Consider the following 12,829-nt stretch of genomic DNA (forward strand, 5'->3'; position numbering starts at 1 on the left):
ATGAGCATCCTTAGCGAGGATGCCGTTCCCGAAATTGACCCCTCCAATGTATGTAGCACAACCTCCCGCCCGATCCTGCCAGGTGCCGCACCGCCGTGCGCCGCCATGCCCTGTTGTGCGCTGTTGTCGGAGTGCTGATCGGGACTCACGCGCAGACTGCCGGCCTGCTCGCTGAGCGGCTGCAAGCTTGGAAGCATGCTGTCGGTTACCTCGAGGACTACATGGAGGCTATGGAGAAGATTCACTCCAAGCACGCAAAGGAGTACGAGCGGGCTCTCAAGGTAAACTCTGCACCCAGTTGAGAAGACCCTCCACACGTTGATATAGGAACACTCACAGCTACCCAAAGGTCATCTCCAATCCCCTCAAGGAGGGTCACCACTTCGACCAGAGCCTCGGCGGCGTCGCCGGCTTCTTCGAGAACATGCGCTCCAACACCCAGGCCCTCATCAACACCAACATCGAGACCGAGAAGAGCATCAAGGGCTCCGTGCTCCCCGTCCTCGAACGCCTGCATAAGGAGATCAAACACAAGGCCAAGGAGCTGTCCAGCGGCGCGCAGAAGGGCGCCAAGGAGGTCGAGAAGTGCCGCAACAACACCCAGAAGCACATTGAGCTCCTGGGCCAGCACGCCGCCTCCTATGACTCGGCCGGCGGCAAGCTCAACTCGCACGACGACCCCTATGTCATCCACCGCGGCGTCCTGCACCGGCTCAGCACCCAAGTCCTGGCCGAGAACAACCACCACAACGACCTGATCGCCGTCCAGAACAACTTCGCGACCTTTGAGGGCCACGTCGTCGAGGTCATCCAGCAGGCCATGGAGGCCTTCACGCATCTCGCCGGTGGCCAGGCCGACAAGACGCGCGCCTTGCACAGCGACATGCTCAGCTCCATCCAGAATGTGCCGCCAGAGTTCGAGTGGGCCAACTTCACGGTGCGCAGCGCCGACCGCCTGGCCCAGCCCAACGAAGCCCCGCGCTCCGTCGACAACATCACCTTCCCTAACATGGATCATGCCGCGACGAGGCCGCTCATCGAGGGCTCCCTGGAGCGCAAGTCGCGCAACAAGCTGTCCTGGGGCTACTCGACCAGCTACTATGTCGTGACGCCCTCCAGGTTCCTGCACGAGTTCAAGGACTCGGACAACACCCGCGACGACCCCAAGCCGGAGCTGTCCATCTACCTGCCCGACGCCACCGTTGGCACGCCCAGCGGGGACAAGTTCAACGTCAAGGGCAAGGACCGCAGCAAGACCATGAGCAGCAGGCTAACAGGCTCCTCGGAGCTTGCTTTCAAGGCGCACACACCGGCTGACGCCCAGAAGTGGTTCTCCATCATCTCGGGCGTTGCTGGTAGCACAGGCTCGGCAGAGGCTCATCCGCCCTCGGTGGCGTCCAGCTCGGCGCCCACGTCGCCCGTGGCCGACTCGCCCAAGACCCAGAACCTGGTCTCGGACAAGCTGGAGATGAACTCGCCCACCGAGGCCAGCAGCCCCTCGGGGGAGCACAAGGCGCAGGAGGCAGGCGTCACGGGCGACAAGAAGGCAGACGCTGCCTAGGTGGGGCAAGGCCGAGCAGAGTGCACCATCTTCCCGCGCGACTACGCCAGGCTGCTGGCCTTGGAGGAGGACATGTCCATGTTTGGCGAATGATGCATGACGAAAGGAGGGGGTGTTCTTATTTGACGGTGTCCCGCACCCATATTTTCCGTTTGAGCCGTTGCAGCGTCGTACTCAAAACCCTCTTTGTTCTCCCGTCATCACTGGAGCTGCTTCTCGGGGATTAGTAGGCTCCGGTAGATCTTCCTAGAATAATCACCTATTAATGCAACATGGTTACGATTGTCGGCGCAACATGTGTTCAACTGAATGTAGGTAACCCTCTTGACACTGTCAGACTTCCTCCTGTCAAGAATCAGCATCAGCAGGCCGACCTCTGGGAGCCTCGAATACGTGGGGATAGAGCTCCCCCAGGCTTCGACATCTGGCCATGCAGGGGTTCTCACCGAAATGGACCCTGCGGGGGTGGGCGGAGCCTCACTCGACTTCACCTTGCAGTCAGCCTCACTCCAAAGTCGCCAAACTCCCAAGGCAGCCGCATATCTAATAAGGTATTAAAAGGTTCGCAAGCGATCAACGGGGGCTTAGCATGCCAATCACCTTCCTCTACTCGGGTGATTTCTGAGTCAAGAGATCAACGTGGTGACGCCCGACTGTGGTGGTGGATGTCTGCTGGGCACCGAAGTCTCCAACAAGGCTGTGGGAAACAGCCAAGACCACACACACTCTACTCTCTACAGAGTACCATCATCGGTGGGTTTCATATCCATCCGGTTAGGTAACAGGTGTTATATGGATTTTGAACATCCCTGTGATGTACCCACTCCCTCATAGCCTTACAGGCCGCCCATGCACCCGCATGCCACACAACTGCCACCCTCTCGACCGCCTCACCTGCTGCTAATCGAGCCGCCTGGTGGAAGACAGGAGAATCGGGCTATATAAATAAGGCTTTGTAACAGTTGAGAGTTGATCTATTCTTTTGGTTCCTAATGGCTATCAATCCCCTGTTTCCAATCTTGAATTGCTATGGAGGTTAGGCAGATCTATTTATTCTCTATTCATTACCACCAGGACCACCAGATGATCTAGATCAATCAATCTCACAATACGTTACCGCGGAACACTCCAAGCTCTATCCACGGGGCATTTTTTTTCTTCTTTTTCTTCTTGCTTATCTGCCCATCATGGTGAAGCCTTGGAATGAGTTCCGCCAGGAAATCTCAAAGCTGTACAAGCAGGAAGGCCGCACCCTGGCCGAGGTCCGGACCATCATGAAGGAGCGCCACGACTTCGACGCATCGTGTGTTTTCCCCTTCCTAATTTTGACATTTCTCGTCGTCCCTTTTGTCCTTGTTTTTCTCATCTAGGTTATAGAGGCTTACTGTGCCTGTTGCACCTGCAGCGTCCGTTCCTATCGGCAGCACTTTGACCAGTGGGACGTGCAGAAATACAAATGCAAGAAGCGAGAGGAGCGCCGCCAGCAGCAGCAGCAGAGCATGCCCCTCTCACCACCGCGAACGCCCCATCTCTCGCTGAGGCGCCACTCTGCCGTGCGACGGCACTCGGCCGAGATGCCCTCCCAGGCACCTCTAGATCGGAGAGCCCAGCCTGCGACGCTGTCGCCCGGACATGGCTCGTATAGTACAAGCTACTACTTCGGGCAGAAGACGGCCTCCGACGAGCATCGTAGGGCATCCATCGGCCAGCAGAGTTACTTCCATCCTGGCACGGCTCGGTATGAGCAGACACGCCTGCCTCACGGGGGAGGGTGTTACGAGAGGCCGGCCATTTCGCCCGGCGATTCGTGGTAGGACCTCTCCTAGGCCATTGGGTATGCCGAGTACTGACTGCTTCGGCCCCAGGTACACACCCGATTCATCGGAGTCACCACCGTCGATAGATGATACGTTTCCGTCACTGTTCGATCAGGAGAGGCATCCGCATCAGATGCCAACAGTGACCGCAGCAGGCTTCCCAGGGCAGCCTCTTGATATAAGATATATGCAGACTCCAATTATTGGGTAATGTAAGGTCAGGGAACGTACCACTCACTTGGAAAGGGTACGTCACATGCGAATATTGAATATTATGGCTATGTTATGAACTGAAGAGTATGAGAGGATGGAACAAGTAGTAATTATTTAGGGTCTCGTCTAATTAAGATTATGTCACTTCAAGTATGGATATTAGTCTGAAAATCGGAGAAGGAAAAAAATGTTCGCATATTAGTCGAGGTTTACAGCCCGTCGGAGTGAGCGTCGGAGTGTGAGTTGAAAAGTGCATGTAGTGGACCATCGTGGGCGCCGCCCACGCATCATGTCAAGCTGATGTCACTTGACAGATAGCCTCGAAGACCTACCTGAGACACGCCGGCTCATTCTGGATCAGGAGAATCCTCCTAGGAGATGCAGTGCCTAGATCTATCGTAGCATATTAGCATTGGTCCAACATGAACAAAAAAATCCAAGTCAAAACAAGTTATGCAGGGTTGTGTCAGGAAAATGCCTTGTCACAGGCGTTGTCATCAATGCATATGGCTAAGTTGACCGTCGTGATAAAATTAAATCATCATTGGAAGAGAAGAAATGGACATGGTTGCGCAGGATGTACATACCGGAAATAACAGACAGATCCACATATGGATTAAATCCAGCAACGGCTAGTTGCTTTAAGTCGTTAGTTAGGGTCGACCAGAGGTGCTAACGAAGTGGCGTAGAATGATTTGGGTCAGAAAAAATGCGGATATTGTGTCGTCGTTGCGGATGCTCAGACATATGCTTGTCATTGTATTCGCGTTCATCACGAAGGAAAGTGAGGCAATGCAATCACTCCGAGTAGACTCACTGGACAATATTCTGCTAGCTATTGAGAGAGTTAGCGTCTTGTCGACACTGGTAAGGCATCAGGAAATGTGTGAGAGGGAATGAAATCAGTTTGGCATGAATGGTATTAAAAGATAGTGTCTGCATCGGAAACCCGGATAAGACTCGTCATCTAGATAGCATCATATGGGGACAGTGCTATAACAGAGGATATCACCTACCAAAGAGCAGCCGAAGACGTCCGGTCTAATCCCATGTGTCACGACAGGTTGTTGTCATCGAGCACGGCACTACCAGGGTGTGTTAGCCTTGGAAATCGCCCATGTGGTTGAAATTGGCTGGTGACATGATCCAATCAGTGGGCGAGGGTTTCTAGGCCTGCCGCAAAGTGGCGTCTCATGCTCATGCGTTGTATTCGGAGCCCAGTGCCATCTCATCACCTGGTAAAGGGGTCGGTCGAGGGACGCGAAGCTGCATACCTTGCCTAATGAACTTGACAAGCTGTCAGCAATCCGAGTCACCCAGAGCCGTCAAAAGTACAAGATGGTAGGGTAAGGAATCAGAAATAGCCATTTATTGTCGTCAAGAAAAATTCAGACGGTAATTTCCAGCGTATATATATACGAAATGATCATCATGTAGGAAAGGAGAGGTAACAAGGGCATAGAACATACCGAAATTATTGGACAGCAGAGTCCGTGGCTCCCGCCATTGTCCACTTGGCAACGGGCGTCTAGATAAAATATCAGCAAAAGGCTCTCAAAAAATCTTCTGTCAACATAAGATGCGTGGAAGGTAACGTCTTTCAGACTGACGTGTAAAACATGTTTCATTCCAAGAGGTCAAAGACTCTAGTTTGCGGTTTATATCTGTCATCAGGAAGGAAGGGGAAGGTTGAGGTGAGGTGGCAATGGGAAAGGAGAAGAAAACCTACCATTTTGTTGTGGGAGCTTTGGATGTTGATGCAGAAACTGAAAGAAAAAAAGTTGGCGCGCCGAGAAAATGTAGGTGGGTGGTTGTGGGGCACCCCCATCGAATTACATAAGCGGATCACGTGGTCTCGTGTTGAGCCCGTGTCTTCGTTAAGAGCAAAGGGCGCGCCGTGACAGGTTAAATCGCTTTCACGCTCCCCTCCTTTATCACTTCTTTGTCGCAGTATCTGAAACCCAATAACAGTAGCCCACGATGCCTGAAATAGCAGAAGGTATAAGCACCTTCATTCTCACAATCCATCTGCCTTACCGGTACTCACACTAACAATAGACAGTGGCCAGAATTGTCCATTTCCTTCGTCAAAAGTTAGTCGGAAAGCGGATAGGCAAAGCCGTCGCCGTTGACGATGCCAACGTGTTTGGTAAAGCTGGAACTACCGGTGCGGATGTTGTGAAAGGCCTTGAGGGCAAAAAGGTCAGCCGGCTTTCGACATTGGAGCCGCCATTAAAGACTGACATTTAATGCCAGGTTGTGTCAGCGGGAAATCAGGGGAAATATTTCTGGTGAGTGCTTCCCCAGCCCTTTGGTATGTGCTACTACTAAAGGTGATCCAAGGATAACTCTTGACAAACCGCCCCATTTGGTAATGCACTTTGGAATGACAGGTATTAAGGCTACCAATGCCGAACGTGGAGCCCCACTGACTGAGCTTCTAGGATGGGTTCACATCAAAGGAGAGAAAACAGCATACACCAACTACTACAACAAGATGAAAGAGTCAGAGAAGGACCAATGGCCCCCCAAATTCTGGAAACTCCAGTTCACGGCCGAGGGGAAGCCGGAAGTGGAGGTTGCTTTCACTGACCCACGCCGTTTTGGTCGGATACGCTTGGTCGATTGCCCAGGCGAAGACATCCGAAAGCATTCTCCTCTCAAGGAAAACGGACCCGATCCCGTTGTAGACCTGGACATCTTCACAGAGACGTATCTGAAGGAGAAGATGAGAGCACGACACGTACCCATCAAGGCCTTCCTCCTCGACCAGACCATGATCAGTGGCATAGGAAATTGGGTCGCCGATGAGACCCTGTACCAGGCAAAGCTCCACCCAGAGCAGTACTGCGATGATTTCAGCGATGCTGAAGTCGCGAAGCTCTTTAAGTCGATCCGGTATGTCTGCCAGACGGCAGTGGACAAACTAGGAGACTCCGACCAGTTTCCGGAGCACTGGCTCTTCAACCACAGGTGGGACAAGGGCACCAAGGGGTCCACCTCAAAGCTGCCGAATGGCGAGAAGCTGGCCTTTATCACTGTCGGAGGGCGCACAAGTTGCTACGCGCCTGCTGTGCAGAAGAAGACTGGCCGGGTCGCGCCGGGGGTTAAGACTGAGCCAATCGAGGCCACGTCCCCGGACACGCCGCATAAAAAGCCACGCAAGGTACCTGGTGTGAAACTAGAGGCGGAGGCAGAGGAATTACCAAAGAAGCCCAAGAGTAAGATCAAGACGAGCGGGAAGCAAGAATCCACGCCCGCGAAGCTCGTGAAGCGGGAAGCAGAAGATGAAGATGCGGGCATTCTTCGCCGGAGATCAAAACGGCTGAGAAAGTGAGTTCTTCCAATAGAGCGTTCTAGATGTGTACAGCGATAGCGATTTTGCAAGAGAGCTTTAGAACCAATATTGTATAATAGACTAGGGGTGAGTTCGAGTTCACCAACTCGGCTCCCAAAATGACTATACAGGGCAAAATGACAAACAAAGAAAGAAAAAAAGAGTATACAACTCACCCTAAATATTACTACACAAGGAATTTGAATGTTAGAGGGAATCATGAGTTGGATGGATTGCAAGTGACACACCGGTTCCCGTTGCATTGTTTCAAGAGTCTCTACTACAAGCGATCAAAGACGGGTGATATATCAAATACCAAGAGATGTCAACTTCTAGCCTACCATGCCCAGACCGCCATACCAGCCGAGTTCTATTGAATCACAAAACTTGCGCCCTGCCTAGAAGCAGATGTCTAAGGCCTTTCTTCCCCGTCCGAAGCAATGCATATGAGGAGAAAATTCCGCTATATGTAATAACGCCAATACATGCAACCCAGAAAAATACACGATGATGTCATAATACTCAAGCCTTGTATATGCGCCTAGGAGCGCCGGTAATCTTATGCATATCATAAAGTCATGTCGTATCGAGAGAAAAAAAAGAAAAGAAAAAAACGTTCTGACCCTGGTATCATGCAAGTGCCTGGAAGCCGCCGTCTAGGACCGATGCCGAATTCGTAATCGACAATATGAAAGGAAATTTCCAAAGGGATAGGCCGTTGATGGGTGTTATATATATCTCCTGCAAGTATCGTCGTGTGCGACTGATGGCCCCTTCATGCCTCGCACTGGAAACCAACAGCGTAGCGATGGGGGTGAGAACCTATCTCAATAGGTATAATGCTGAGAATGTTGGTGAAGTATTGACCATTCTTCTTGTAGTTGTCAATTTCGATTTGTATCTCCTGGTTGGCGTGGACGGCCTGGGATATGCGCTGGACAGCCGCCTTGTCCACCGCTGGACCGGGAGCTGAACCCGTGCCGCCCGGTGTCTGCAGGAAACGGCAGTTTCGACCCAAGACCTCATCGCGGGAGTAACCAGTGAGATCGAGGAAGGAGTCGGACGCGTATACTATGGGGGCATCGGGAAGTTCAAGATCGCAGAGGACGAGAGAGACAGAGCCGTCAATGGGGCCGAGCTCGATGGTGGGATATGGCCGGCCCTTGACTTGCAGCTGCTGTACCGTTAGCTCCACGTGTATCATGCTGTCTGTATTATGGTGAAAGGTATAGTACCAAGATAGACATTATGTCAAACCCGCTGGGACAGTAGAGTCCCGGGAAGATGAGGGGATCCTGGGATCGAGGAATTGATGGGTCCAACCCCAACTGCTCAGACTCCGTCTGGTCAGGAAATCCATGCTGGAGAAGACGGTCAGATATCACAATATTTTCCCAAAGTCAGTTCAGGGTGGGGAGAATTACATTGATGGCTTGTGCCTCCCAGGGGTTCATGGGCGGTAGCTGAGAAGCCATGATAGCGTGCAGGTATGGGAATTATCGAGTTTCTTGGCCAGATGCAATTTATGAGAAGTGGCTTGATGGGGTTTTGTTGCTCTCCCGCCCATGGATCGAGATGGAGAACCGACGGATTCGTCACTGTATGTGTCAAGGCATCGGTGCCCCATGGGCCCGGTGACTCTCATGGTGCAGTCTACTAGATCCTAGCAAACGCCGCCAACGCCTAGCCCCAGCGGTGTGAGCCGCATTACAGTTCGGTGGGCCACAGGAGGGATGCCAAATATTGGACAGAGCAAGCCACGATCGACAGCACCAGTAGACAGCGTAGAGGTAGGTATCAGTGCGGACAGATCTGTTAGTGGCCGCGGGCGGGCGAGGCCCGGGAAAGGTGGGGGGAAGGGCCGCATGCTTAACAAGAAACGGTGGCCAGCGACCGCCGAAGTTGTTCGGATTGGGCCGATGATCAGGGGTGGATGGAAGAAGATGATCGATGCGGTGCGATGGGCGGGAGATATGCTGGCGTGGCATGCAGCTTCCCATCGATCTTGCGGCTCGCCATCGGTTTCTGTCCATCGCCCCGCTTTTCCCGCCCTAGAATCTGGGGTCCTTTCCAAGAATCCCATGAAAATCCCATCACTCAGGTGAGTCAAGCTCCAAAGCATTTTCAGCCATTCCGTCATCAGAAGTTTCCCAGTGAGTCGGGTTGATTCTGCTGCAGTACGTCCTGCACTCAGCCGCGGAATGCCCATCCTCCAGCTTCACCAACGGGCAATAGACCCTGGTTCACTCGACGAGTTGGCAATCTCTGGGCTTGTGCCACGCAGCCACCGTGCCACAATAGCACAAGTAGTCAAGTACGGCATCTGAAACAGTGCTGGTATCTCATGATATATGGTGTTATGCTCTTGGAATCCTATTTGACCAGGTCTGTCCCGAAAGGACCATTCAGTCTGCCAATTGCGGGCTGCCCAGACTCTTCCACGTCCGCTAAAGGCCTCTGGGCAGTTCTCAGTTATCATCCTCCGTATCCGTATGACACAACGCTGTTGAGTGGCTTTGAATTGTCAGCCACCGGGCAATTATGACCACTCGCAGCCAATATCAAACGGGAAGCCACCCCGATTGATCTGAGGGGATCGAGACGCACCATTTCCCCAAAACCAACAGCGGAGAAACCTCAATCAAGCTGAGCCGACTATAAAGAAGATTATTTACGATAACAACTTGACCAATACCGGAAGCACCCGGTCAATGGGATTCGTGGGTGTAAAGGCGTAGCATGTGTCGATTCCTCTAGGGTAGTGGTCCATCTGCCAGTACGACGCCTAATCTATACACTTGTGCACAAAGCATATCCGGGGATTCGATATGGGGTTAAATATAATATTATGTACCATTATTATGGAAGTCACTATGAGTTCGAAAATCTATTGTCATCTGCTTCGTACCTTATGGTTTGTTGGGGCACATCTGAAGGTTTTTAACTTAGTAACCACCTCTTGGCCCAAAGGCGGGTGACGTCCACTGCCTCTCCACGCCACCGAGGTGCACTGTAACAAATCTCCAAGATTCACGCGTCGAAACGCGCTCGCCTCTCCACCTCCGGCCTAATGACTGAGACGGCCGGCCCCGACCACAAGACTACCGAAAGTTGGGTCCAGGGAACCTCTGCAAAGGTCGATATATCACCAAATGCCTCGTCGACCTGTCAACCGCAGCGGCGGTGGCGGCGCTGTGCAGTCAGCCAGCCAGACGACCGCCCTCGGGTCTGGCAATGCCACCGTCGCCTATGAGCCGCCCTCGTTCCCGCTCAGCCAGGCTGCCATTAACAAGCTCGGCGACCTCTCCCGCAACCGCGACACCCTCGCCTACCAGAATCAGATCAAGGACGCGCTGCGCAACCTCGGCCACGGCGTCTACGATCTCCAGGAGCGCCTGCAGGCCCAGCGCCACCGCCTCGAGCAGCTGAAGACACGCCGCCAGGAGCGCGGCCTCGACAAGCAGGCCGAGGAGGAACGCCTCGAGAAGCACATTTCCAAGATCGAGGCCGATGTCGAGGCCCTGACGCAGCGCTCTGAGGAGGCCACGCGCCGCACCATCGACCAACGCGTCGCCCTCGAGGACGCTATTGCCGTCCTGGGCGAGATGTACACGACTGCCATGACGAACCGGCGCACGGGACCCGGGGCCGAGGAGGAGGATGGCCAGTTTCCCCCCGCGCCCAGCACCCTCAACGCGCTACGCGATCTCCGCGCCCACAAGACGACCGAATACGAAGCCATCTCCAACTATGAGCGCTACGCCCTGGACAACGACTACGTCTCCTTCAAGAAGCTATGGCACGACGGTCTGGCCGGTGAGGATGATGCTCCTCTGCCCGACGCATCGCAGTGGTTCCGCGCCGACGGCACGCCCGTCATGGGGGCGGACGGCCGGACGGCTGGGGGCGCCGATGGCGACGACTCGGACGACGACCTGGCCGTGGCGCGCGAGGTGCTTAGTCTGAACTGCCCGCTGACGCTGCGGCCACTGGAACAGCCGTACAGCAACAGGAAGTGCAAGCACACGTTTGAGAAGCATGCCATTCTGGACTACTTGAAGAATGGCGGTTGGGGGGAGAAGGAGTGTCCGCAGACGGGCTGCTCAGAGGTGTGTATTCATTTGACATTAACTGGTTGGCGTGTTTTTGGAGGACAGAACTGACGCATATGATACAGAGATTCACACTGCAGAGGTTTGAGCATGACTTCTACCTCGACCAGGTCGTCCTCCGCAGGATACAGCGCGCCAAGCAGGCCAACGAGAATCACGAGATGGATGTCGAATCCGGGGAAGAATGAGATTACGACCGTTAGGAGTGCGGAAAAAAAAAGAAGGTACATAACGGGCCGACCAAAGAAACGATACCCACGGTTTGATGTGTGTCTTCGCCGGGTATCTTTTGAAGGTGTCTGCTTAGGCTCTATGATTGCCAGACGAGTCCCTCTGCGGGCTTAATCCTCTGGCGCTGCTGGCCAAGAAACACCTATGCGGATGCGGTCTGCCGCAAGGGAATAGGGCTGACTTGTCCGGGCATATCCACGGACTCGGGTCAAGTTGCACCATTGGGTGGCCTCGGGGTGGGACAAATCTTCCTGGCAAAGCCCATGATATGTATTTGCAGGCTGCTCCGGGTCGGAATTCGTGGCCGGCCTTGACTGAGCTCTGGGCAGGGCCTTGTTGCTGCCATAAGTGGTAGCCTCGTGCAAGATACTCACGAGATGTAGTATCAGTTTGGGATGTAAATATTGGTCCCTCATGCTTCGAAGATCTCCCTACAGGGTCAGATTTTCGGGCGCAGCACCCGCCATGGGTATCATGCTGCGTATTTTTGTACTCTTACATACCTACGTTTTACATGTAGTGTACATTATGATAATACAAGCTCCATCGACCGACGTCTCATGGTCAGATCGGGAAGAACATAGTATCGGGGACTTCTCCCATCCATCACAGCCAAACCAATTATTCAAAGTCTCTCCTCACGGCGAAGAAGTAATTCCCCACCTTCTCGCTGCCCTGGATCTCCCTCCAACCCACTCCCGGCACGTACGCCACGCCCATGACGCGGGGGCTGTTCCAGCCCCCCTTGTTCACAAAGTACCGGCGCAGCTCGTCCTCGTTAATGTACTTGTTCCAGTCGTGCGTGCCCGGAGGCACGATGCCCAGCAGGTCCTCGGCGACGAGGTTCGTCGTGAACCAGCTAACCCAGGTGCGGGCAATGGTGCTCATGACGAGCCAGCCGCCGGGGCGAACAAAGGGGCGCACCTTGTCGAGGAAGGCGGCCGGGTGGTCGACGTGCTCGATGACCTCAAAGACGGAGACGACATCGTGCTCGGCGGGCGGCAGGTGCTCGATGGAGGTCTGGCGGTAGGATAGCTTGGCGGCCAGGGCGGGATCCTTGCGGGCGTGGGCCTTGGCGACGGCCAGGACGGAGGGGGTCGGGTCGATGGCGGTGACGTGGGCGGTGGTGGGTAGGCGGGCGGCGCTCTCGGCGAAGATGCCACCGCCGCAGCCAATGTCGAGGTAGGAGAGGGAGGCCGGGCGCGGCTCGGGCTGGGAGGCGAGGCAGGCGTTGATGAAGTCGTGGCGGAGCGGGTTCATGAGGTGGAGGAGGCGGGAGGAGCCGTGAGGGTCCCACCAGTCGGCGGCGAGGGCGTTGAAGTGGGAGACCTCATCGGGGTTGACGGACGAGGTCGAGTGCCATCGTGATGATACGACTGGAGCTCGTGCTTGTGATGTTGGGATGATGAGTGGAGTCGGCCGGGCTGCTACCCTCAGAGATGGAAGGCGGATGACCGCGGACCGGAACCTTGCAGCCATTGAGGGAGCAGCGACGGGGAAGACACGCGTGTGGTGGTGGTGGTCGCGTCGGCGCAGGATGGTTAGCTACGGTGGAGGT

At 54.4% G+C, this 12,829-nt stretch overlaps 6 protein-coding genes across 6 annotated transcripts; 4 read left to right on the top strand and 2 right to left on the bottom strand.

The window, feature by feature from the left end:
* Nucleotides 1–1,561, top strand: ACO1O0_001859 (uncharacterized protein; the record flags this gene model as incomplete). The annotated part of the gene is made up of 3 exons (XM_083191338.1): nt 1–48; nt 156–281; nt 350–1,561. The coding sequence occupies 3 exons, from the start codon at nt 1–3 to the stop codon at nt 1,559–1,561; spliced, it is 1,386 nt and encodes a 461-aa protein (XP_083052552.1).
* A 1,187-nt stretch (nt 1,562–2,748) lies between these two features.
* ACO1O0_001860 (Clr5 domain-containing protein) lies at nt 2,749–3,375 on the top strand (the record flags this gene model as incomplete). The annotated part of the gene is made up of 2 exons (XM_083191339.1): nt 2,749–2,864; nt 2,967–3,375. The coding sequence occupies 2 exons, from the start codon at nt 2,749–2,751 to the stop codon at nt 3,373–3,375; spliced, it is 525 nt and encodes a 174-aa protein (XP_083052553.1).
* Nucleotides 3,376–5,965: 2,590 nt separating this feature from the next.
* On the top strand, nt 5,966–6,928 carry ACO1O0_001861 (Formamidopyrimidine-DNA glycosylase N-terminal domain-containing protein; the record flags this gene model as incomplete). The annotated part of the gene is made up of 1 exon (XM_083191340.1): nt 5,966–6,928. The coding sequence occupies one exon, from the start codon at nt 5,966–5,968 to the stop codon at nt 6,926–6,928; it is 963 nt and encodes a 320-aa protein (XP_083052554.1).
* A 775-nt stretch (nt 6,929–7,703) lies between these two features.
* On the bottom strand, nt 7,704–8,403 carry ACO1O0_001862 (PAS domain-containing protein; the record flags this gene model as incomplete). Its single annotated transcript, XM_083191341.1, has 2 exons — nt 7,704–8,102; nt 8,353–8,403. 2 exons carry the CDS (start codon nt 8,401–8,403, stop codon nt 7,704–7,706), a joined length of 450 nt encoding a protein of 149 aa, XP_083052555.1.
* A 1,677-nt stretch (nt 8,404–10,080) lies between these two features.
* On the top strand, nt 10,081–11,228 carry ACO1O0_001863 (SUMO ligase MMS21; the record flags this gene model as incomplete). Its single annotated transcript, XM_083191342.1, has 2 exons — nt 10,081–11,037; nt 11,106–11,228. The coding sequence occupies 2 exons, from the start codon at nt 10,081–10,083 to the stop codon at nt 11,226–11,228; spliced, it is 1,080 nt and encodes a 359-aa protein (XP_083052556.1).
* A 664-nt stretch (nt 11,229–11,892) lies between these two features.
* On the bottom strand, nt 11,893–12,750 carry COQ3 (S-adenosyl-L-methionine-dependent methyltransferase; the record flags this gene model as incomplete). Its single annotated transcript, XM_083191343.1, has 1 exon — nt 11,893–12,750. The coding sequence occupies one exon, from the start codon at nt 12,748–12,750 to the stop codon at nt 11,893–11,895; it is 858 nt and encodes a 285-aa protein (XP_083052557.1).
* Between the last annotated feature and the right edge of the window lie 79 nt (nt 12,751–12,829).

The sequence above is a fragment of the Amphichorda felina genome (genome assembly GCF_050947745.1).
Source record: "Amphichorda felina strain 45539 chromosome Unknown scaffold_2, whole genome shotgun sequence".
NCBI classification, from domain to species: Eukaryota; Fungi; Ascomycota; class Sordariomycetes; order Hypocreales; family Bionectriaceae; genus Amphichorda; species Amphichorda felina.